Source organism: Enhydra lutris, unplaced genomic scaffold (assembly GCF_002288905.1).
Source record: "Enhydra lutris kenyoni isolate GAN:26980312 unplaced genomic scaffold, ASM228890v2 scaffoldscaffold17, whole genome shotgun sequence".
NCBI lineage: Eukaryota > Metazoa > Chordata > Mammalia > Carnivora > Mustelidae > Enhydra > Enhydra lutris.
This window is the reverse complement of record NW_019154101.1, coordinates 5,694,676-5,715,941: the sequence shown is the minus strand read 5'-3', so window position 1 is coordinate 5,715,941 and position 21,266 is coordinate 5,694,676. Positions and strand designations below refer to the sequence as shown.

At 53.7% G+C, this 21,266-nt stretch overlaps 2 protein-coding genes across 4 annotated transcripts; one reads left to right on the top strand and one right to left on the bottom strand.

Moving 5' to 3' along the window:
- The first annotated feature begins 3,137 nt into the window (after window positions 1-3,137).
- On the top strand, window positions 3,138-5,952 carry LOC111147599 (glycine N-methyltransferase). 2 transcript variants are annotated; one of them, XM_022503729.1, is made up of 6 exons: window positions 3,138-3,359; window positions 4,221-4,348; window positions 4,796-4,912; window positions 5,129-5,271; window positions 5,378-5,499; window positions 5,584-5,952. In XM_022503729.1, exons 1-6 carry the CDS (start codon window positions 3,154-3,156, stop codon window positions 5,753-5,755), a joined length of 888 nt encoding a protein of 295 aa, XP_022359437.1. In that variant the 5' UTR covers window positions 3,138-3,153; the 3' UTR covers window positions 5,756-5,952. The 2 variants fall into 2 exon arrangements, with proteins under 2 accessions (XP_022359437.1, XP_022359439.1); XM_022503731.1 differs by having other exon boundaries at window positions 3,145-3,359; window positions 4,796-4,922; window positions 5,172-5,271.
- Window positions 5,953-6,070: 118 nt separating this feature from the next.
- Window positions 6,071-17,560, bottom strand: LOC111147699 (peroxisomal biogenesis factor 6). Of its 2 annotated transcripts, none has more exons than XM_022503931.1 (17): window positions 16,667-17,560; window positions 14,995-15,158; window positions 14,451-14,534; window positions 11,114-11,216; window positions 10,896-11,029; window positions 10,145-10,256; window positions 9,587-9,795; window positions 8,953-9,148; window positions 8,719-8,795; window positions 8,446-8,578; window positions 8,159-8,364; window positions 7,973-8,034; window positions 7,627-7,735; window positions 7,206-7,322; window positions 7,004-7,081; window positions 6,727-6,866; window positions 6,071-6,545 (listed from the first exon to the last, which is right to left on the bottom strand). In XM_022503931.1, exons 1-17 carry the CDS (start codon window positions 17,546-17,548, stop codon window positions 6,409-6,411), a joined length of 2,943 nt encoding a protein of 980 aa, XP_022359639.1. In that variant the 5' UTR covers window positions 17,549-17,560; the 3' UTR covers window positions 6,071-6,408. The 2 variants fall into 2 exon arrangements, with proteins under 2 accessions (XP_022359639.1, XP_022359640.1); XM_022503932.1 differs by having other exon boundaries at window positions 16,931-17,560.
- Between the last annotated feature and the right edge of the window lie 3,706 nt (window positions 17,561-21,266).

Sequence of the window (21,266 nt, the reverse complement as noted above, 5' to 3'; positions counted from 1 at the left end):
TAGGGGTGCAGGACTGCAATTATTTGGTCTGTTTTGGTGGCAATTAAAGATTACAACATTTAGATAAAATTTTCTACCTTGTTAAATATCAAGGAATAACATCTTCACGTAGAGAAGAGTAGAAACATTTGTTTTGGGTAACAGTATCGATTAATAGAAAAATTCCATTTGGAAAACGATTTGATTGTAATTATCCAAGTGTTCACTCTCTTGAAAAATGTTAAATGTTCAGAATTTGGGGAATGATTAAACAAGTCACATCTACTCAATGTAGTCATTGAAAGCATGATTAAGGCCCGATAATTTAAGGTCAGGAGAAGAAAACATGCTTTTGATGGCTAAAAGTTAAGAAAGAAAAAAGGTACATGAAATGTCATGTGTCTTACGATGTTGACATATTTTTTAATGCCTCTGGATGAGAAAGAAAGTAAATAATTATTAACTTTAGAACAAAAATCTTTTCTTTCAAATGGATGGGGCGCCTGGGTGGCTCAGTCATTGTTAAGTGTCTGCCTTCGGCTCAGGTCATGATCCCAGGGTCCTGGGATTGAGCCCCACATCGAGCTCCCTGCTCCATAGGAAGCCTGCTTCTCCCTCTCCCACTCCCCCTGCTTGTGTTTTCTGTCTCTGTGTGTCTCTCTCTGTCAAATAAAATCTTAAAAAAAACAAAAAAAGTTGGAAAGTATACTTCAAGCTACTCAAAACCTTTATTTTTTTTTAGATCCAAATTTACCACTAGTATTCATATTGTTTTAAAAAATCATACTATAGGGCGCCTGGGTGGCTCAGTCGTTAAGCATCTGTCTTCAGCTCAGGTCGTGATCCCAGGGTCCTGGGGTCTACATTGGGCTCTCTGCTCAGTGGGAAGCCTGCTTCTCCCTCTCTCTCACTCCCCCTGCCATGTTCCCTCTCTTGCTGTGTCTCTCTGTCAAAAAAAAACTCAAAAAAACAAAAAAAAAAAACTTTATAAAAAATAAAAATCATATTATGGCTGTGTGGGTAAAATTATATGTTTCTTAAAAATTGTAAGCATCAATATTTAAATAAAAGATAACTATTTAAATATAATTCCTTATCAGAATGGAGAGTATGGCCTTTAGCCTCTAAAGGCTGCAAACCAATCACAAAAAAATGTTATGCAGGGGCGCCTGTGTGGCTCAGTGGGTTGAAGCCTCTGCCTTCAGAACAGGTCATGATCCCAGGGTCCTGGGATCGAGCCTGCATCTGGCTCTCTACTCAGCAGGGAGCCTGCTTCCCCCCTCTCTCTCTGCCTGCCTCTCTGCCTACTTGTGATCTCTCTCTCTTTGTCAAATAAATAAAATCTTTTTTTTTTTAAAGAAAGATTATATAATCTTTGGGGTTCCTCTAGCTCCCAGATTCTACAGATAATGAAAGGGTGAGCATAGGGGAGCCACCTTCATTCTAAATTCCATACCTAGCTCTTTCTGAAGCCCAGCAAAGATAGTGGGGAAGGCTGTTCTTGCTGTCTTGGGCTTCACTGGGGGGCATCATATTGCTGAATCCACCTGAGTTTAGGGTCTTGTCCTAGAATGAGATCTGCTTTGGGGAGAAGGGTAGATGTGCACCAACCAAGCCAAACGGCCAATTTATGAAGTGACAGCAAGCACTGTAACAGCAAGGGCACCAAGCTTTTCCACCCCTAACCCTGGACTTCCACCCTGTGGGTACCTCTATCGAAAGCAGATAGTGTTTACAAAATTAAAACTTCTAGGGGCGCCAGGCTGGCTCAGTTGGTTCAGCAGCTAACTCTTTTTTTTTTTTTTTTTTTTTTAAGATTTTATTATTTGTCAGAGAGAGAGAGCTCGCACAAGCAGGCAGAGGCAGAGAGAGAAGCAGGCTCCCTGCCTGAGCCGAAGGCAGCAGTTTAACAGACTGAGCCTCCCAGGCATCCCTCAGCGGCCAACTCTTGCTCTCAGGATCCTGACAAGCCAAGCCGCAGGTGGGGCTTTGTGCTCAGTGCGAGTCTGCTCAGCCCTCCGCCTTCTCTTGTTCTCCACCCACCGCCCTTCCCTGCACTCTGGCAGGCTCTCGCTCTCTAAAATAAGTGAATAGATAAAATCTTAAAACAAAAATTCAAAACTTTTAGGTGTGCCTGGGTGGCTCAGTTGGTTAAGTGCCGGACTCATGATTTTGGCTGGGGACATGATCTCAGGGGTTGTGAGATGGAGCCAGTTCCAGCTTTGCACTGGGCATGGAACCTCCTAGAGATTCTCCCTCTCCCTCTGCCCCTCCCCCCGTCTAAAAATTTTTAAAAATAACAGACTTTTAGGGGCACCTGGCTGGCTCAGTCACAGTAAAGCATGCTACTCTTGATCTCAGGATTGTGACTTTCACCCCCATGTTTGGTGCAGAGATTACTTAAAAATAAAATCTTTAAGAAAAAAATTAAGATTTTTATTTTTATGTTTGTTATTATTCTTTATTTATTTATTTATTTATTTGTGGTGATGGTGAGTTTCAAACAGGGGCCTCAAACAGCAAATTGTGCTTAGAAGGGTGCCAGTCAGTGAAGAATTGGGAGGAAAGGGCCGACCCCGCCTTAGCCGACTCAGGGGAAAGCTTAAGCGTTACCTCCACCCAGATGAGCACCTGCCTCCGGGTGGGGCATGACCCGCTGGGCCAGAACTGCTCCTGGACTTGGGTGGCTGGACTAGCATTATCCCCAGATACTCCCTATTCCTCCCTTTCCTGGCCGACCCAGGCCTCCTTCAGCGGACAGTCCTTCTTTAGATATGCTAATATCTTCCTTCGCCGGGGACGGTCCAATCCGAGGCGCTGAACTCGGTGTGGACGGGCAAGTTTTCTTTCCTCTCTACCCAGTTTACGTGGCGGTGGAGTGGGCGATCTCACCGCGGCCCCCTCTGCTGGCCCCTCCCGAGTGCTCCAGAGGCCAGGCTTAAAGGGGGTGGGGCTGGGCGGGCCCTTTCCCGCCGAGGGGTCGCGGGGGGGACGGGATCTTCCCGCAGGCGAGAAGGGCTGGTTCGCCTCGTTGGGTGGTGCCCTCCCCGGGGCTGCAAGCCCAGCAGGGGCGTGTCCCCGCGCTCACCTGCCATTGGGCAGGTGGGGCGGCCGGCCTCGGGCAGGGCCGGACTATATAAACGCGGAGCGGCGCCGGGCCAGGCGCGCCGCAGGATGGTGGACAGCGTGTACCGCACCCGCTCCCTGGGGGTGGCGGCCGAAGGGCTCCCGGACCAGTACGCGGACGGAGAGGCGGCGCGTGTGTGGCAGCTCTACATCGGGGACACCCGCAGCCGCACGGCCGAGTACAAGGCCTGGCTGCTCGGGCTGCTGCGCCAGCACGGCTGCCAGCGGGTGCTCGACGTGGCCTGCGGCACCGGGTGAGCCGGGGCGGGGGGCGGCGGGGGGCGGCGGGGGGACCTCGGCCAGCTCGTCCGGCAGCCTCCTCCGGCGACCCGAAGCCGGGCGGGGACGGGCGGCGGGGTAGAGCGGGCGGGAGGCGGGGCGGAGGGCACCCAGGGTGCGAGGGGGGTGTGGGCACTGCAGGGTGGGGACTCAGGGTGGGGACTGCCAGGCGTCTCGGGGCGACCCGGCGACCGGGCTTTGGAGCTAGACCGGCGGAAGCTATCACGGGTACTGGCTCTGGCATGGCTCCCCAGGGATGGCCTTGGACAGTGTTAACAGTTAACATTCGTTCAATATTTGTCCGTGCCACGCGCTGTGCCAGGAGCTGTCCACAGTCCGCGTTTAAGGTCCTCACAAAACCTCATGGGCTAGGGAATGCTGTCCCGTTTACAGTGGTCAGAAACCTGCCTCAGAGGAGTGAAGGCCCTCTACCTAGTAGAGAGGAGATTCAGACCTGGGTGGGTCCGGGTCTGGCGGATGCTCCAAACCCCCAGGCTATACTACCTCCCCAAGCACGGGTCCTCAGTTTGCCCCATCTCTCAAGTGGGGCTAACACCAGCTACCTCACAGGGTTGCCAGGAGGATTAGTGCACGCTGATAGGGTGCCTGGCTCTGAATGGGTGCTAAAAAAACAAAACGGAAAAGTTGCTTCCTGGTGATAACACACGGATGTGAGGAACCTCATTCGAGGTAGGTGGAGAGGGCCTGGGGAGACGAAGAAGAGGAGTGGAAGAAGACGAGTGGAGGAGATGGAAGTGTCCAGCATAGGGTCTCCTCCTTGCCTTCCCAGGCCCCCTGACTGCCCCTCTCTGCCTCTCCCCTCCGGCCCTGCCCAGGGTGGACTCCATCATGCTGGTGGAAGAGGGCTTTAGCGTGACCAGTGTAGACGCCAGTGACAAGATGCTGAAGTACGCGCTTAAAGAGCGTTGGAACCGGAGGCATGAGCCAGCCTTCGACAAGTGGGGTACGCAGGTCCAGTCGGGCCCTCCCTGCCCAGCACCCCAGGGTGCAGTACTTTCTGCCCCGGGCTCCTTTAGCTCCTGTGGCTGGAGTGCTTGATTTCCTTAAGGGGACAGCAAAATTACTTTCATTTCCCGGGAAAGGGAGGCTCAGGCACCGGAATGAGGTATCTGGTAACGAGGGGCTAGTTTTAATGATGTTTGTAGGGTCTTCTCCCTTCTCCCAGATAAAAACCGGGAAGCGCAGAGCCATTCTTCCCAATCACAGCTTCCTCCCCCTTTGACTCCTCCTCCCCTTCACCCTCCATTCCCATAATGACCCCCTTCCCCTAACTGGATAGGGAACCCCGTGTGTCTTGAAGGGGAAACTGAGGCAGGGCTGCACTTGGTGAAGGTGGGTACTGCTGGGGCCATGGGGCCACCCTGATCCCTCTTCCCCTTCATGGTCCCAGTCATTGAAGAAGCCAACTGGATGACCTTGGACAAAGATGTGCCCCTGCCACCAGGGGGTGGCTTCGATGCTGTCATCTGCCTTGGAAACAGTTTTGCCCACCTGCCAGACTGCAAAGGTGAGAGGGGGTGTGGCCTGGATCCTGGCCCCTGCTTTGAGCTCTGCCTCTTTCCACAGACCCTCTGGGTGCCTGCTCTCCTGTCAGAGCAGACTGTTTTCTGCTCCGCTCTGCCTTGGCATCGGTATCCCCAGGGAGGGAGGAGGAAGATGGGAGGGAGACTGGACCCCAGGGCTCTCGGCAGACGCAGCCTCTCTGCCCCCACCCTGAGCTCAGGAGACCAGAGCGAGCACCGGCTGGCGCTGAAGAACATCGCGAGCATGGTGCGTTCTGGGGGCCTGCTGGTCATTGACCATCGCAACTACGACCACATCCTCAGCACAGGCTGTGCACCCCCAGGAAAGAACATCTACTATAAGGTGGGGGTCCCCGAGGGTGGGAGGCCCAGAAGGAGGGGATGGCATCCCGGGGTCCAGGTCCTCCAGTGGTTGCAGAGGCTAATGTAGCCTGTCCCGCCACCTACAGAGTGACCTGACCAAGGACATCACGACGTCCGTGCTGACTGTGAACAACAAGGCCCACATGGTGACCCTGGACTATACGGTGCAGGTGCCAGGGGCTGGCCAGGATGGTTCCCCTGGCTTGAGGTAGCCCCTGGGCTCGCTGGGGGGTGGGGGGGGGGTGGTGCTGAGGCTGCCAGTCTTCACGGCTGCCTGGGGCCTCTGTTGCAGTAAGTTCCGGCTCTCCTACTACCCACACTGTTTGGCTTCCTTCACGGAGTTGCTCCGAGCAGCCTTCGGGGGCAAGTGCCAGCACAGCGTCCTGGGTGACTTCAAGCCTTACAAGCCGGGCCAGGCCTACATTCCTTGCTATTTCATCCACGTGCTCAAGAGGACGGACTGAGCGCTGAGCGTGGTCTCAGCTCCTACAACCCTCTGCCCAGGCCCTGCCCGATCTGGCTGGGGAGGTGGGGACCAAGGGTCCCATACGGAGGGCAGCCCCCAGCACAGATCCTGGGGTGTGGGGAGGGGCAGACTGCTGCTGTAGGTGTAGGGATTTGGGCAAATGGAAGCATGAGCAATACAGTCTGTGCCTTTATCGTTTTCTGCACGCCTTGTGTTTGGGTCAGAAGGCTCCAGCTTCCGGAGGTGCCTTCCCTTGGCCCTACTCCTTCCACAAGCTTGCTCTTCCGCGCGCCAGCCGTTCAGACCACAACCAGCAGGGGGCAGCATAGACTTTATTTTCAGCCAAGACTGGGCTCCCTCTGGGGCCCAACCCCAGCGCTCCATCCAGGCCCAAGCTCCTCCTCCTGAGCAGGGGGTCTTTAGTCCTGGAGCTGGAGCTGGCATGGAAGGACAAACCGGTAGGCGGGGGTGATGCCCTTTGAGCGCTTGTGGGGCTGCTCAGCTCCGGCTCCGAGGGCGTCTGCTTGGAGGTAGGCAGCCTTTGGGTGCGACAGCAGCAGGCGGAGAAGGAGCCCTTTGCTCTCTCCGGAGTCTGCGGGGTTACCTAGCACCTTCGGCCCTTGCGGGCGGGGGCCGGACGGCAGGAGGCTCCTAGCAGGCCGCAAACTTGCGCTGGCTGCGCTTGTACCTGAACAGTTCCTGCTCGCTGACCGAAGGCTGCAGCCGGGCGGCGGCCTGCAGCAGGTCCTCCATGGTGAGGAGCAGGGCCGAGCTCCCGGCCTCCAGCCCTGGTTGGGGGAGGTAAGGGAGAAACAGCCTGTGGTCTGGGTCCGAGGAGGACAGAGCCTTGGGGTGGGCCCCTTCTTGCCCAGAGCCCCCAGATGTCAGTAGTCCCTCCTCTGAAATCCAGGAGCAGGCCTGGATCCCATTAGCTTTTTGGTCGACCTCTGGGGCTGGCAAACGGCTCACCTTCTTCCAGGTCCCGGACCCTGCGTTTGAGGGCAGCTGTCATGGCATCAGAGCAGAGGGAGTAGAGGTCTGCCCCCGTCAGCTGGGGAGGGCAGCGATCCAGCACATTCACCAAGCTCACGGAAGGTTCTAGCTTGAATCTGTTGTGCCGGCAGAGGAAAGAAATGGTTGAGTCTGTCAAAAGGCATTCCGGACCAGCTTATTCTGCACATTGCCTTTATTCCCTAACCATCCCAAGGCCCAAGGCCCCTCAGAGTCTCCCGCTAACGGGGCATACTTGCGTGTGATGGCACTTAGAACACGGAGCTGGGAGGCACGGTCCTCGCTCACTCCCACAAACACCAGCTTGTCAAATCTGTAGGGAAACGGTCAGGCATGAGTGTCAGGGAGCCCAGCGCCAGGGTGGAGGGGGCACAGGCTGGGGCTCAGGGGCCAGGCCCATGTGGGCGTGGTTGAGGTGAGTGGTTCAGGGTGTGCACCTGCCGGGCCGCAGAAGGGCAGGGTCCAGGAGGTCTGGTCTGTTGGTGGCTCCGATCACAAACACATCCTGAGTGCTGTGAAGCCCATCCAGCTCGGCCAGGAGCTGAGACACCACCCTGTGAGTGAGAACATGGAGCCAGAGTGTCCTTGGCCCTTCCCCAGCCTCTGCCCTGCCTGTGGGGTCCCTCCTCGCCAGGCCTTCCCCGAGGGGCCACCGGCACAGCCGGGTCCTGTGTACCCCTCCATGCAGGCCCCCTGTTCTCAGTGTCCCCCACCCGACCCCACGGCCCCCTTTTCTCTGTTACACTGTTTCGGAACTGGAATGGCTGGCAAGCTCCGGGCTCTATAAAGACTGCGGCAACCTGTCTCCCGTCCCTCCCCGCCTTAGACCCCAGACTCCAATCTGGCTGAGACCCCCACCTGTCCATCACACCTCCAGAGTCTCCGCTTCGCCCCCGGCTCGGGGCCAGGGAGTCCAGCTCATCGAAGAAGATAATGCACGGAGCTGCGGCCCTGGCTCTGGAAAACACTGAGGAGAGAAAGGGACCCAAAGGAGGGGGAAGCTCAGAGGGTCTGAAGTCAGGCGATAGAGGAGGGGAGCCAGGAGTGACAATTCGTCACTCTAGGTGCTAGGCCACCCTGGGCAGGTCCTCTTGCAGAAAGGACCATGAGGCGGTGCAAAGACCAGGAGCCGCAGGAGGGTCGGGGGGGCACAAGGGCCATTAGGGTTTGGGAAGAGCTAGGAGCCTGGCCCCTCCTCGCTCACCTTCTCGCACATTCTCCTCACTCTGACCCACATACATATTGATGAGCTCAGGCCCCTTCACGCTGAGAGAGAGGATGAGACTCGTCAGATGTGTAAGCACACGACCTCCCAGCCACCCCGCCTCCGGCTCCCCAGCCTCCGGAAGCTCCCAGTCCACCCACCACCCCTTCCATACCCCCTTGCCACCTGAGGAAGGTAAGGCAGCATTCGGTGGCTACTGCCTTGGCCAGGAGGGTCTTGCCCGTGCCAGGCGGACCATGGAGCAGAAGGCCCGAGCGCCTGAGGCCCAGACTCAGCAGCTCAGGGTGCTCTAGAGGGAGCTGAATGGTCTCGAGAATCTCTCTTTTCACCTCCTGCAGCCCGCCCACATCATGCCAGGACACCGAGGGGATCTAGGAGATGGAAAGTGTGTGGTTGGGGGCAGGGTAGTGGAGAGAACTCCTGTCCTACCTCCGAGGACCTGGAGTCTCTACCTTGGGGGCTCCAATGGCCTGGGAATGAGCTGTCTGCAGCTGCTCCAGTGCCTGCCCGAAATCCTCAGCCAGGAGAGGAAAGCCAGCAGCACACAGCTCCCCCTCGTCCTCCTCAGTCAAGCCACCTGCTGAGCTGCAAAGAGAAACCCAGGAGGACCTCTGGAGGAGCTGACCAGAAGCATCCTCCCCAACACGGTCCTCCTCCCCCTTCCCCAACTCCCACCCTCCTCCTCCATATTTCCTCTTGCCTCCTTTCCCTCCCAGTTTCCTCACCCCGAGTTCTTGATCCTGGCGCAGGCTGCCCGGCTGCTGTGGGTCAAAAGGGCATAGAGATCCCCTACCACGAAGCCCTGGGGAAGCACAGGAGAGGGCACGGGAGCTGGGCACAGCAGGCAGGAACCCTCAGAAGCCAACCCCCCAGCAGGAACAGAGGCCCAGGGCTGAAGCCCGCAGGGGCAGGGCAGCGGGACTTGGGGGCGGGGTTGCGTGCCTCTTCAGGGTACTCACCGCACACCGCCGTGCCAGCTGTGTCAGGTTCACCTCTTGGCCCAGGGGAAGGTGGGCGGTGAGGGCCCGCAGGACACTGAGCCGCTGCCCCTCTGACAACACGGGCACCTCCAGCTCGTGAGGAAACGCCGTCTGCACATCGGCGGGCAGGTCCTGGGCCTGGCTCGTGGTGGCCACGACCAGCAGGGGCGGGCGGCTGCAGACACAGAGCCAGCACTGAGGACCAGAGCATGGCTGGTGGCCCCTGAGGGCTGCCGTGTCATGAGGCTGGTGCAGTGGGGCAGGGAGGTGGGTGGGTGCTGGGTTGCGAGAGGGAGCTGAGCACCCCAAAGCTTCCTGCAGAGGCTCCATGGGCACACCCTGAGAGGGAGACCTGTGTCCACCCCCTCACACAGGGAGCTCACTGAGGGGAGACGCTGTGCTTTTCCTCTAACGTGGTGCTCCCCCACGAAATACTAGGGACCGCATCATCCCCCTCCCTCTGGATACCCCAAGCCCCTCAGCTCAGGACTGCCAGGAGGACAGCCAAATGGGCTAGAGGTCTGAGAAGCCACTGAGGAAGAGAAGACAACAGGCTGAAGAGAGGTGGGGGGGGCTGGGCCCCACCCTTTACAGACCCAGCTCTGCACAATACCTGGTGAGGGGATCCTCATCGAGGAGGAGGCGACGCAGCGTGGCCACCACACGGGTGTCCTCCCCTAACCCGTCACGGTCCCGGCCCAGGAGGTCCACGGCTGTCAGCAACAGAACCGCAGGCCGGCAGCGCCGGGCCCGGGAGAAGGCGGCCTGCAGCTTCGTCTCCACAGCCCCACTGCTGTCTGCGCAGAGGCTAGAGCAGGGCACCTGGGGACAAGGTGGCCTGTGAGCAAAGGGCAGGCGTGATGGAGGCAGAAAGGGCAGGGACAGGAGCCACAAGAAGAGGCGGAAGATCTTTTTTTAGAGGGCGGAGACGGGGGAGCAGTAACACTGGCCAAGTGGTACCTCTTCTTTACCCTGACCTCAGTCCCTGGACCGCCCGTCACAATCTTCAAACCCCTTCCTTTTTGAAAGTATCTTTCAGTAGCAGAGAATCATGGGAATATGTCTGACCTGCTCAGGTCCTGGGGCTAGGCTGGTGGCCAGAAGGGGGAGGGGAGAGGGAAACTCCGGGCCAGGAGGTGTACTTGGGGTTCAACTCTCCAGGTACCCTCACCTTCAGCAGGTGGAGCCCGAGGCGGCTACAGGCTGCGGTGACAGCTGTGGTTTTCCCACTGCCCGGGGGGCCCCGGAGAAGGACACTGCTGGTTCCTGTCAACAGAGCACCTCTGCAACCAGAGAACAGACACTTGTCTTTTCTATTCTGCTCAAACTGAGAGCCCTCAGTAACAGAGGGACCCTTGGATTGAGAAAGCAGGCACTCTCCCTCCTTGTAGACCCCTTCCTCCTCCAGGGCTGCTGCCCCGTGTTGAGGCTGTAGTTCCCATGCCACCTGCGGGGCTCTGACAGGGGCAGGGAGCGTACCCAGCAGCCAGGACCGTTCCCTTTTGTCATCGCTGCCTTCAGTAAAGCCTTGACTACTATGTCTGGTCTGGACTATATTAAGAGGAGGGAGGGCAGGGTCTGTGTCTACACATAGGCCAGTGGTATGAGGAGCTGTGTCCTTTGGTAAAGGCCAGCATGGCTAGTGGGCTCCCCGCGGGGAAGGGCGATCTCCAAGACAGCCGTCCCCGGTGGAGATTCTGCTTCCACAGCCAACCCTGGTGGGTAGAGGTTACCCCCAGGAAAGAACCTATGAATTTGCCTACAGAAAGGACGTGGGCTAGCGGCCTGGGCATACTGGTCTGAGGGAGGACCACCAACCCTATGCTGGCCAGCGCATTAGGGACTGCTTGTCCAGCCCACTGCCCCTCCAGAGATGTCCCGAGCAGGCTTCTCTCATACCCTGGGGCTGCAGCCTCACTCACCCTGGCTGGAGGCGAGGCTTCAGGGCAGCACAAAGCTCAGTCACCAAGGTCTCCAGGCCTGGAGGCGATAGGCTGTTCCAGGGAGTGGATTCTCCTGAAGTGAGACTGGGAACAGGGCTCAGGGTAGAACCCACCTATGCAAGGTGGGAGGAAGCTTTAGTGTCTGGAATCTGTTTCTGTCCCTTTTCCCAGGCCTAGTCCCATCCCCAGGGCCTCACCAGGTACAAGGAGGTATGAGCTGTGTCCGCCAAGTAGGCCCCGGTCGGCCCATCCGGAGCTTCGCCAACAGTTTTCTTCACTTTAAAAAACATTTCCCGCCACCTGCAGAAAAGAAGCCCAATGAACTGCAGATCCAGAGCCCGCATACGTCCCTCCCAAAAGGACAAGGTGGCTGTCTCCAGCACAGAGGTGGACCGCAGGGACAAACTCAAGGGCAGCACGAACAACTGCCCCCAGACACAGCAGGGGGTCGGGGGGGAGGTAAGGGAGAGCAAGTAGCGGTCCTTCTTATCTCCCTGGCAGGCTCCTGCGCATTTTGAGGGCAGGAGCGAGAGCTGTCCCCCATATCCCTCATGACAACCATCAGAGAGCCTTGGGGTGTTTCTCCAGGTAAATGGCCCCCCCTACAGTTCCAGTGGGAGAAGCCACAGCTGCACTGAGCAAATGATCATCTGACCATTTTCAAAGGCTTCAGAACACAGTCTTCCCCCCGCCAATTCATACAAAGCCTTCCAAAACCTCAGCAGGAAGGGGCCCTTGGCTCTTATCCAGTAATCCACAAAATTGAATTGCAGATTCCTTATTAAAGACATCTAATGACTTTCCATTTTGGCTGCACATTAGAATTATCTGTGAAACTTGGGAACATCAACATCTCCTACATGTTGTATGATTCCATTCGACAGACTGGTATTTGCTGGGGCTGTGGGAAGGAGGGAGTAGGTAGGGTCTGCTAATGGGAAGGGGTTGGGGGGGGATGAAAATGTTCTGGAATTAGATACTGGTGTTGGTTGCAAAACCTTACGAATATAGTAAAAGCTACTGAGCGGTACACTTTAAACGTATGAATGAGATCACAATTTTTAAAAAAGTAGTCTCAATGCCCAGTGTGGGGCTTGAACTTATGACCCTGAGCTCAAGAGTTGTATGCTCTACTGACTAGCCAGGCAGGCCCCAGCCTCACCTTGACTTTGCACCAATAGGTCTGGGGCAGGGCTCAGACATCTGTAATTTTGAAAGCTCCCCTCAGCCATAACCAGGGCTGTGCATTCACTGGCTAGTCTCAGAGTGAGTTGGGGCCACTCATCCTAAGAAGGGTGCAGTGGGGAGCAGATAGTAGTTACTAGCCGAATCTTCCAGAAAAGAAACGATGAACGACTCCCCTCTTTAATCCTAGGGGCAAAGGCAATGACTTGACCCAGACTCTAACTTGGGCCTCTTTAAGCTCCAGTCCATACAAATTCTTTTGTTCACATTGTCTCATTCATAAAGCTGCTTACTCTGGCAGCAAAGTGGGGTGTATGGGAATAACTCCAGGTGGAGGGGAGAAGCATACTAGATTGGTACTATGAACTCTGGCAGTTATTAGGGTAGGCAGATATCGTGATAAAAAGTGGAACATAGGGAAGCCTGTGTCTTCCTGTTATTCAGTATTAATGAACAGTGGGTAGTTCTAGAACCTGGCATCTCAATCCTGAGTCACAGTGCACATGGTGAGCAGTGGAATCCAAGGAGGAACAACACTGTGGAAGGCTAGGGGGAAGTCTCCCCTTCCACGGACAGCAGGACCATCTCGGTAAGTACAAGGACCAGACCTCTTGAACATATCTGGGTATTGGGGAACACTGGGTTGTGTTCTCAAGAGACAGAGGGGAGACAGTGGAGCTGGATCCTGCTGGCTTGTTCTGGGAGAGCAGAACCGTGGAAGAGCTTGCAGAGGCCACAGCACCATCACTGGAATTCCAGTCCAGGGATCACAGGACTCCCCAGCAAAGGCTTCCCTTATCAGGTTTGGGGGAGGAGGGCTAAAGCACCCATCTCTGTCTGTCTTTGGACCCACCTGCCCACCCCAATCCTGCTTTCCAGGACCTGCTTAGTGGGAAGAACTTTGGGCTCAGCACCCAAAGGAGGGAGGCAGGTCTCTACAGGGCTGGAACAGCAGAGACCCAGGAACAGAACAGGCTTGCTGGTCTGTCTCAGAAGGGCCCAGTGCCTGCTTTCCTTTGAAGTACAAAGGGTGGGCCTCCTGTAGTTTTCCTACAGAAAGCTAGCTCATAGATATTGGCTATATTTAAGATGGGAGACACATACAGGAAGTAACTAATACACATCAGCCTGGCATTTTCTACCAGGCCCCAGTTGTAGATTAGATTTGGGAAAGCTCAAAGAGGTGCCATGAGCATTAAATGGGGTTACAAAGGGCACTACCAGGCCCTCGCGTGGGTATCACAGCTTTGAATAAACCGAGCTCTGAATGTTGACCAAGAATGAATCAGTTACACTCCACACAAGGCATCACTCCTGGCAGAGGACCCAGGCTGCTAGGCCAGAGACCTTGGGCATGCCAACTTGTACACCTCAGTTCCTTCTGGCTGGCTGGCACCACCTCATTGAAATCCCCTGTGAACGTTTGATTAGCATGTCTATCAGTTGTGTTCTCCTTCTAGTACATGGCTACAGAAAATCAGTCTTAGGGTATCAGGCTACGCATTCTCCTGCTTCACAGAAAGCCAAAGCAGTCTCTGAATTCTTTGCCTTCCATTTTACATGGAACCTCTATGATCAGTATCTACAGTGGGAGAAAGGTTGGACTCCTTGTTTTGGGTGCTTGGGTCACTTTTACTTAATTTCTCACTCTTTACTGAGAATAAGGAAAAAGAGGCAGCCTTTCAACGACAGCAGCAATCTGTCTCTCCCTTATTTAGGAGATGGGATTGAAAAGCTGCATGTGCACACACCATTAATTAGGGCAGAAATCAAAGCCCGGGTCTCCTTATGTTGAGTATATGGAAGGTGTGGCCCGAAACCTGGCCCAAACGACCCTGTGGTTGTGAATGAAAAGCAAGGACTCTCATGTTGGTCTAGGCCCTTAAACTTCTTAATGCTTTCCTTTACCTGTGACCACCCAATTATTTGAGGATAAAAACCTCCCAAAGGCAGCAGGCAGTGGTTCTTAATCTTTTTTCAGTCCCGTATCTATTTGAGAACCTGAAGAAAGCATACCTTTTCTCTAGAAAAATGTACATGACAGGGGCACTTGGGGGTGCTCAGTGAGTTAAGTGTCTGCCTTCAGCTCAGGTCATGATCCCAGGGTCCTGGGGTAGAGCCCCAAATCAGGCTCCTTGCTCAGTGGGGAAGTCTGCTTCTCCCTCTCCCTCGGCCCCTCCTCTGTGCTCGTGCTCTCTCTCTCAAATAAATGAATAAAATCTTTTTAAAAATGTACATGACAACAACGGTTTCTTATATAAAAAATTATTTCACTTGTGGGGAGGTGATTATAGAACTCTTGCACCCAGGTTAGGAATCCCAGCTGTAGGATAAGAGGCAGGTGCGTACCTGGGCAGTTTCTCTGGGCTTCCTTCCAGGATCTCTACTTGCCCAACTGTTGGCACACACAGAACATCCCCTTCCTGGACTGCCCTGCAACACAGCAGTGGCCCTGGTCAGCTCACAGCGAGAGTCAAGAACATGGGCCGACGCATCCGCACATGTCTACTCCCAACCCGCAGACCATAGGGGCCTACCACCCACCCAGAGATCCCAAGCAGTTGTCTGGACACCAGGTCTGACCTAGAATGAGCTGGGGGGAATGGCAGAGAGGCTAGAAAGGGGGACTCAGCAGTGAGGGGCAGAGCAGGATCCTGGCTCTTTGCAGGCCCTCTCAAATCAAAGAGGTTTCTCAGTTTAGAATGTCCAGATTCACCTTCTGGTACCAATTTCTCTTCTACTGACCACCTGCCACACGAAGAGGCATCTAGCCACAGTACTGCCAAAAATGTGGCTTTGTAAAGTCAGAGGCTCTGTGGGACCTGATTCTAAGGCATGGGATAGAAGAGCAAGGGTGAGATGCTATCCTCCTGAACGGGGGTAAGCAGCTAACCTGGGTGTCTGAAAGTGCCGGTAAAGAACACGGTCATAATTTCCGTTGGTGCTGTAGTGTGGAGAGGACACAATTTCGATGTGCAACTCTTTGGCAAACAGAGGCCCAGGCAGCACTGAACAGCTTCCTTTGTCTTCAGGCGTTCTGGAGCCTTCCAAGTACCTCTATCAGAGAAATAACCACCACCTTACAACCTTCTTCCAAGGAGTCAGACTCTGCCCCACCTTAACTGTAGCAGCCAATATTTCTCTTTGCATCCTCCAGCCACAAGGCCTGTGGGAGGGGAGGCCTAAGGTAGCCAAACTGAATTCCTGTATCTTCCCTAGAAACAGAAACCTCTCCTTCTCATGGGCACCACCAGGAAGAGATTTCTGACTCTAGCTCCAAAAAGTTCCCCAGTACGAATAACCTTTCTGCAATACCTTTAAGTTGACCCTGAGCCAGGAAAATGGTAAAGACATTTAATTTCCACAAGTCCTTTTGAGTGACACCAGGCGGCAACTGGAATCGATATTAATTGGACATTAGTGGGGCCACTGAATTCAGGCTGTGGGAAAAGGATATGATCTCACTGAAGCTGAAAGGATTGGTTCAGCTGAATGAGATGAACCTCAGTGAGCTGTCCTCAGTCTGAGGGCTCCAGTTTCTCCACCATTCAAAGGGAAACCCACACCTGACTCCCATTCATGCATATCTTATATCCTTCTTGACATCTTAGAGCACTAAGTGGATATGCCAGCATTATCTAACAGAAGTTTCTACAGTGACAGAAATGTTACCTACATGTACTATTGAGTATTTGACACGTAACTGAAGCAACTGAAGAACCGAGTTTTAAATTTTATTTAGTTTTAATTAATTTAAAAAGCCACACTGTGGCTAGCGGCTTCCATATTGGACAGTATAGGTTTAAACCATACATCTAGGAGCCTAATTAAACAGTAAACTATATTTGTTCCCCCCAATACAATGATCTTCTTGAAGTAATCTCCTTAAAGGGAGAAAGAAAATTTCTCTTGGGTATATTTACTAAAATATGAAAACCAAATACCAGGCACTAAAGAGAATATCGAGCCCTCCCCTTCGAGGAATTTACAATATATAACTGAGTATTAGACAGAGTACATAATCATAAAGGGAAAGAAAATAAATGCCCTAAGAAAAGTACAAAACGCTATAGGAGAAAGAAGTCATGTTAAATATACGGTAAGATCATGTAAGGCTTTGAGAAGAAGGTGGTGTCTTTCGATGGGCTTTGAAGGAAAGGATGGTAGGACCTTAACAGATGAGGCCAGCAGAAAAGGAAGGAATTTGAAGACAAGGATAAGCATGAGCAAAAGAAATGAGTTATCATCCTCTATATTACTCAGTACAATCCTGGATACACTGTAACCAATTCAACAAACAGCTGATTAAGCAGATTAATATACTGTATATACCTGGTAACTTGAGGATGACTCTTTCCTTTCACCTGAATAGATGAAAGCCCTTCCCATGTGCCACTACACCATGGAGGATTATATTTTGATTACAGAGATAAATAAGACTAAGAGACATTAAGATCTAAGAAGTAAGTGATCTAAACTCTACAGCTCTCTTATTCCAATATAGTTTAGATAAGGAAGAGGGAATAAGGAGTGGAAGCATTCCTGACCTCAGTCCTGTATCCTACCTGAATTCTGAGCTCTCCCACTTCCAGGAGATCACAGCCGAGATTAAAAGCCAGAGTGGCAGGCACGAGGGCCAGTCCGTCCGCGAGGGGCTCTCCCGGCTGTCCAGAGCCGGGTCCCAGCCTTTCAGAGAGGTCCCAGCGAGGCTCTAGGACCTGAACCCTGGCCAAATGTGGCTGAGAAGTGTTCGAAGATTCTCCCGCCCGGGTCACCCATACCCATTCGCCCTGGAAGAGGCCCAGGCTACGGAGACAGCTCCGGCTTACTCCGAGCGAATCTCCAGTCCCTCCCAGAACTCCCCGGAGTCGCCGGACTGTGCGGTTAACTGCGAAGGAGGACACCACGGGTGGGGGTGGGGGCCGGCTGCTGTCCCCAGCCTCCTGACCCAGTTTGGCTCGCCCACGGAGCTCAGTCACAGCTAGCCGCGTCCCTGGGCCCAGCAGCCCTTGCAACGCCGGCCGCGTCTCCAGCACCCGCGGTCCGGGCACTGGCAGGGCCTCTCCACGCCGCACCAGCAGCGGCCCGACTCTCGGTCCCAGCCCGGGCCCCGGCGAGGTGCCAAGCAGCGCCCAGCCTAGCGCCGGAGGCCGCCGCACAGGCCGCGCCCGCACCCACGCCCCGGAGCCCAGAGCCAGGAGCCGCAGCAGCGCGCGGCTAACCAGTAGCTGCGGGGGCCCTGGACCCTGCTCCTCGGTCTCCGCGCCCGGTCCCTCCAGGGCCGCCACTAACAGCGCCGGCCCTGCGGGGCTCTCCTCTGCGGGCCGCAGGGCTAGCACCAGGCCCAGCCCGGCCTCAGGCCACGGGCCACCGGGGGGCAGCAACACCGCCAACGGGGGTGCCTCGGTCGGGAAGGGTTCCAGGACTCGCAAGACTGCCAGCGCCATGGTGACAGGAGACCAACGAGGAAGGGGAAGGAGAGCCGCTTCCGGAGCCAGACCGCCGCCCGCCGTTTCCGCTTCCGTCGAGGGCGGTGCGAGGACAGTGGGCGGGGCGGCGGGTTCCTGGCTAGCGTTCTCCTGGAGGGTGAGCGGCCGCTCGGATTGAAGGGTGGCTTTGTCGGTGGCGGTAACGTGTTCACTGCCGCGGAGTAGTCAACATTTTGAGACGGTGTTTGCAGGGATTTGCCTTCCGCGCCTGCTAAGGGAGTAACGTCCTCCCCACTGCCCTGCCTTGCACTTAACAGTTAATTGAATGATCAACGAACCGTTGGCGTGCCCAGGACCAGCTTGGCCCAGGGCTGGGAGCTACGGGTGGAGTGTTTAGGAAGGAGTCCAGTCCTCCGTGGAACTCCTATAGTTTCCACGGTGGAACTGTAGGCACTGAGGCTTGGTGGTTGTGGGGAGGATTGCAGGAGGGAGTGGTAGGATAAAACTGCCTCAGCTGTGCTTATGGCTATGTAGTGGCTGCAGGCTGGATTACTACCTGTGATTCATGGAGCCCTGGAGTATTTGGTACTGCCTCACCTGTTCCAGCACATGCTACACAAAACCCACGTCCCAGTGTTTCTTGTCCTGTTTCTTGTCCTGTTCGTTCTACTCCCACCAAGCTTGAAGACAAAGCAGCTTCGCTTTTTCATCCTCCAAAACAGTGGCTCTCCCCGCCCCACCAATCGTTGCAGACTGGAGACCCACGTCCTGTTTCTACCCTGCGGGGTGAGGGGCGATGTGGTGGTGGGGGCAGTAGAGCAGGTAGAAGAAAGGGGTCCAAGTCTTCAGTCATGAGAGGGAACCAACAGCTTGCTTCCCAGTTTTGCTGTTACTTAGATTCCATCCTTGTCTCCAGTTCCACTGCTCTGGACAAGGCACTTGGACACCGACAGGCCACACCTCCAGTAATTAACAAAAAAAAAATTTTTCTCTTGGAATCAGTCCATTGGTTGGTGGTAATCTACCCTTCCTGGACCTTGCATTCTCCAACCACTGCCTAACTTTCCCCTTTCCTTCACAGCTGAACAACTTGAGGCAGTCTTCTACTTTGTACATCATGAATTCCTGAAAATCTGAGAGTTGAATATTAGATTTACATGTTAGAACGTATTTCTATTCCTAGTGAGACGAGACGGTATTTTTATGTATTTTTTTTTTAAAGGTTGTGTTTATTTGACGGAGGGAGTGAGAGAGCAAGTGGGCACAAGCAGGGGTGTGGCAGAGGTAGAGGGAGAAGCAGGCTTTTGGCTGAGCAAGGGAGGACAATATGAGGCTTAATCCCAGGACCCTGGGATCATGACCTGAGCCTAAGGCAAACCTTTAACTGGCTGAGCCACCCAGGGATCCCTATTTTTTATTTGTTATTTTTTAAAAAAAGATTTTATTTATTTATTTGACAGAGATCACAAGTAGGCAGAGAGGCAGGCAGAGAGAAAAGGAAGCAGGCTCCCCGCTGAGCAGAGAGCCCAATGCAGGGCTCAATTCCAGGACCCCGGAATCATGACCTGAGCTGAAGGCAGAGGCTTTAACCCACTGAGCCACCCAGGCGCCCCTATTTTTTATTTGTTAAGTGGGCTTCACACTAGGGCTTGAACTCATGACCCAGAGATCAAGACCTGAGTTGAGATTAAGAGTTGGATGCCGACCCAGCCCTCCAAGAAAATATATTTTAAAAGTCTGATTATAGTTCCTGGAGGTGTTTCTAGTCTTAAACTTGAAATTGCCTAATTCCACTTTTGTTTTATTTTGTTTTGTTTGAGAGAGAGCAGGCATGCTTGAGGTGGGGACAGAAGCAGAGGGAGACAATCTTAAGCAGACTCCATATGAGCTTGGATCCCAGTGTGTGGCTCCATTTTACAGCCCTCAAATTATGACCTGAACTGAGCCAAACTCAAGAGCTGGACATTTAACCAACTGAGCAATCCAGGCAGCCCTCCACTTTTTTTCTTTTTTTAAAGTAATCTCTGTGCTCAACATGGGCCTGGAACTCACAACCCAAGATCAAGAGTCACATGTTCCACTGACTGAGTCAGCCACGCTCCTCTTCTAGTTCCACATCTTTAAAAGAGCATGTAAGAATGTACTAGAGACCTGAATTCATATGGGTGAAAGTTCCCATTTGGTAGTTCTGAACTGTATAATGTGGCTCTGTCCCTTGCTTCCCACAGGGACCAAGGACTGGGAGGATGGTGGGGTGAGTCCAAAAAGGATATGCCTGCTTTACATAGGCAAGCTCTGGGCCTCGGGACTACAGTGCTCCTTGAGGGCTTAGGAATGGGTAAATAAATCTGGTCTCCTGTCTGGTTCAGCAGTCATATAGACACAAATATCCATCCACAAATATCCTTTCTTTCTTCTTCTTCTTTTTTTTTTTTAAGATTTTATTTGTTTATTTGAGAGAGAGAGAGTGAGAGAGAGCATGAGAGGGGAGAAGTTCAGAGGGAGAAGCAGACTTCCTGCAGAGCTGCCCCAAGGCAGGACCCAACTCCAGGACTCTGGGATCATGACCTGAGCTGAAGGTACTGGCTTAACCAACTGAGCCACCCAGGCGCCCCCACAAATATCCTTTCTTCCCAGGCTTTTCCCCCAGCAAATAATGGTTGGCATGCAGTCTGCTTTGTTACTTTGAAATTGTCATTAATCAGTAGGAGCCAAATACTATTTCCATAAGATAGGAACCTATATTTGTTGCCTTTACTTCCTTACCTCTCACTCACTCTTCAACTCATTATAACCTTCCTTCCACTTCTATAAAACTTTCCCTCAAAGATCATCTACAACTACAGAATCAAGGTAGTGTTGTTTGATCATTATCTTACTCAGTCATTCCTTGGAATGTGTCACTATTGACCAATCCTCTTTTTTACTTCCTTTGCCATTGCAACACCGGTTTTCCACCTACACCTCTGATGGCTCCAGAAGTCATCTTCAACTCCTCCCTTTCCCTTACCATCTTCTGCACAGTCCAGTGAATCACCAGATCCTGTTGATTCTACATATTTCCCAATTCTGTCTTGTCTTCTCCCTGCCATGGCCTTTGTCTTAAAACACTGCTGTATGGGTCAAGGGTCACAGGCTTTTTCTTGAGCCTTCTCCAGTATCTTCATATAGTCAATAGTCTAATGGAGTCGACTTTTTGCATGAGCAGGGGGAGAGGCAAAGGGAGAGGGAGAAGCAGACTCTGTGCTGAGCCGGGAGCCTGATGTGGGACTTGATCCCAGGACCTGGACAGCATGGCCTGGAGAGCTGAAGGCAGATGCTTAACCATCTGAGCCACCAAAGTGCCCCTTTATTTTATTTATTTTATTTTCTAAAGGATTTTATTTATTTATTTGACACAGAGAGACACAGCGAGAGAGGGGACGCAAGCAGGGGGAGTGGGACAGGGAGAAGCAGGCTTCCCGCCCAGCAGGGAGCCCAATGCGGGCTCAATCCCAGGACCCCAGGATCATGACCTGAGCGGAAGTCAGATGCTCAGTGACCGAGCTACCCAGGTGCCCTGATTTATTTATTTTAGAGAGACAGAATGAGAGAGCAAAAGCGAGAGTGAGAGAGAGAGAGAGAAAGAAAGCACAGGGGAAGAGGGAGAGAGTCTTAAGCAGAGGCCATGCTGAGCATGGACCCCGGCCCAGGACTCCCATCTCCTGACCCTGAGGTCATGACCTGAGCTGAAACC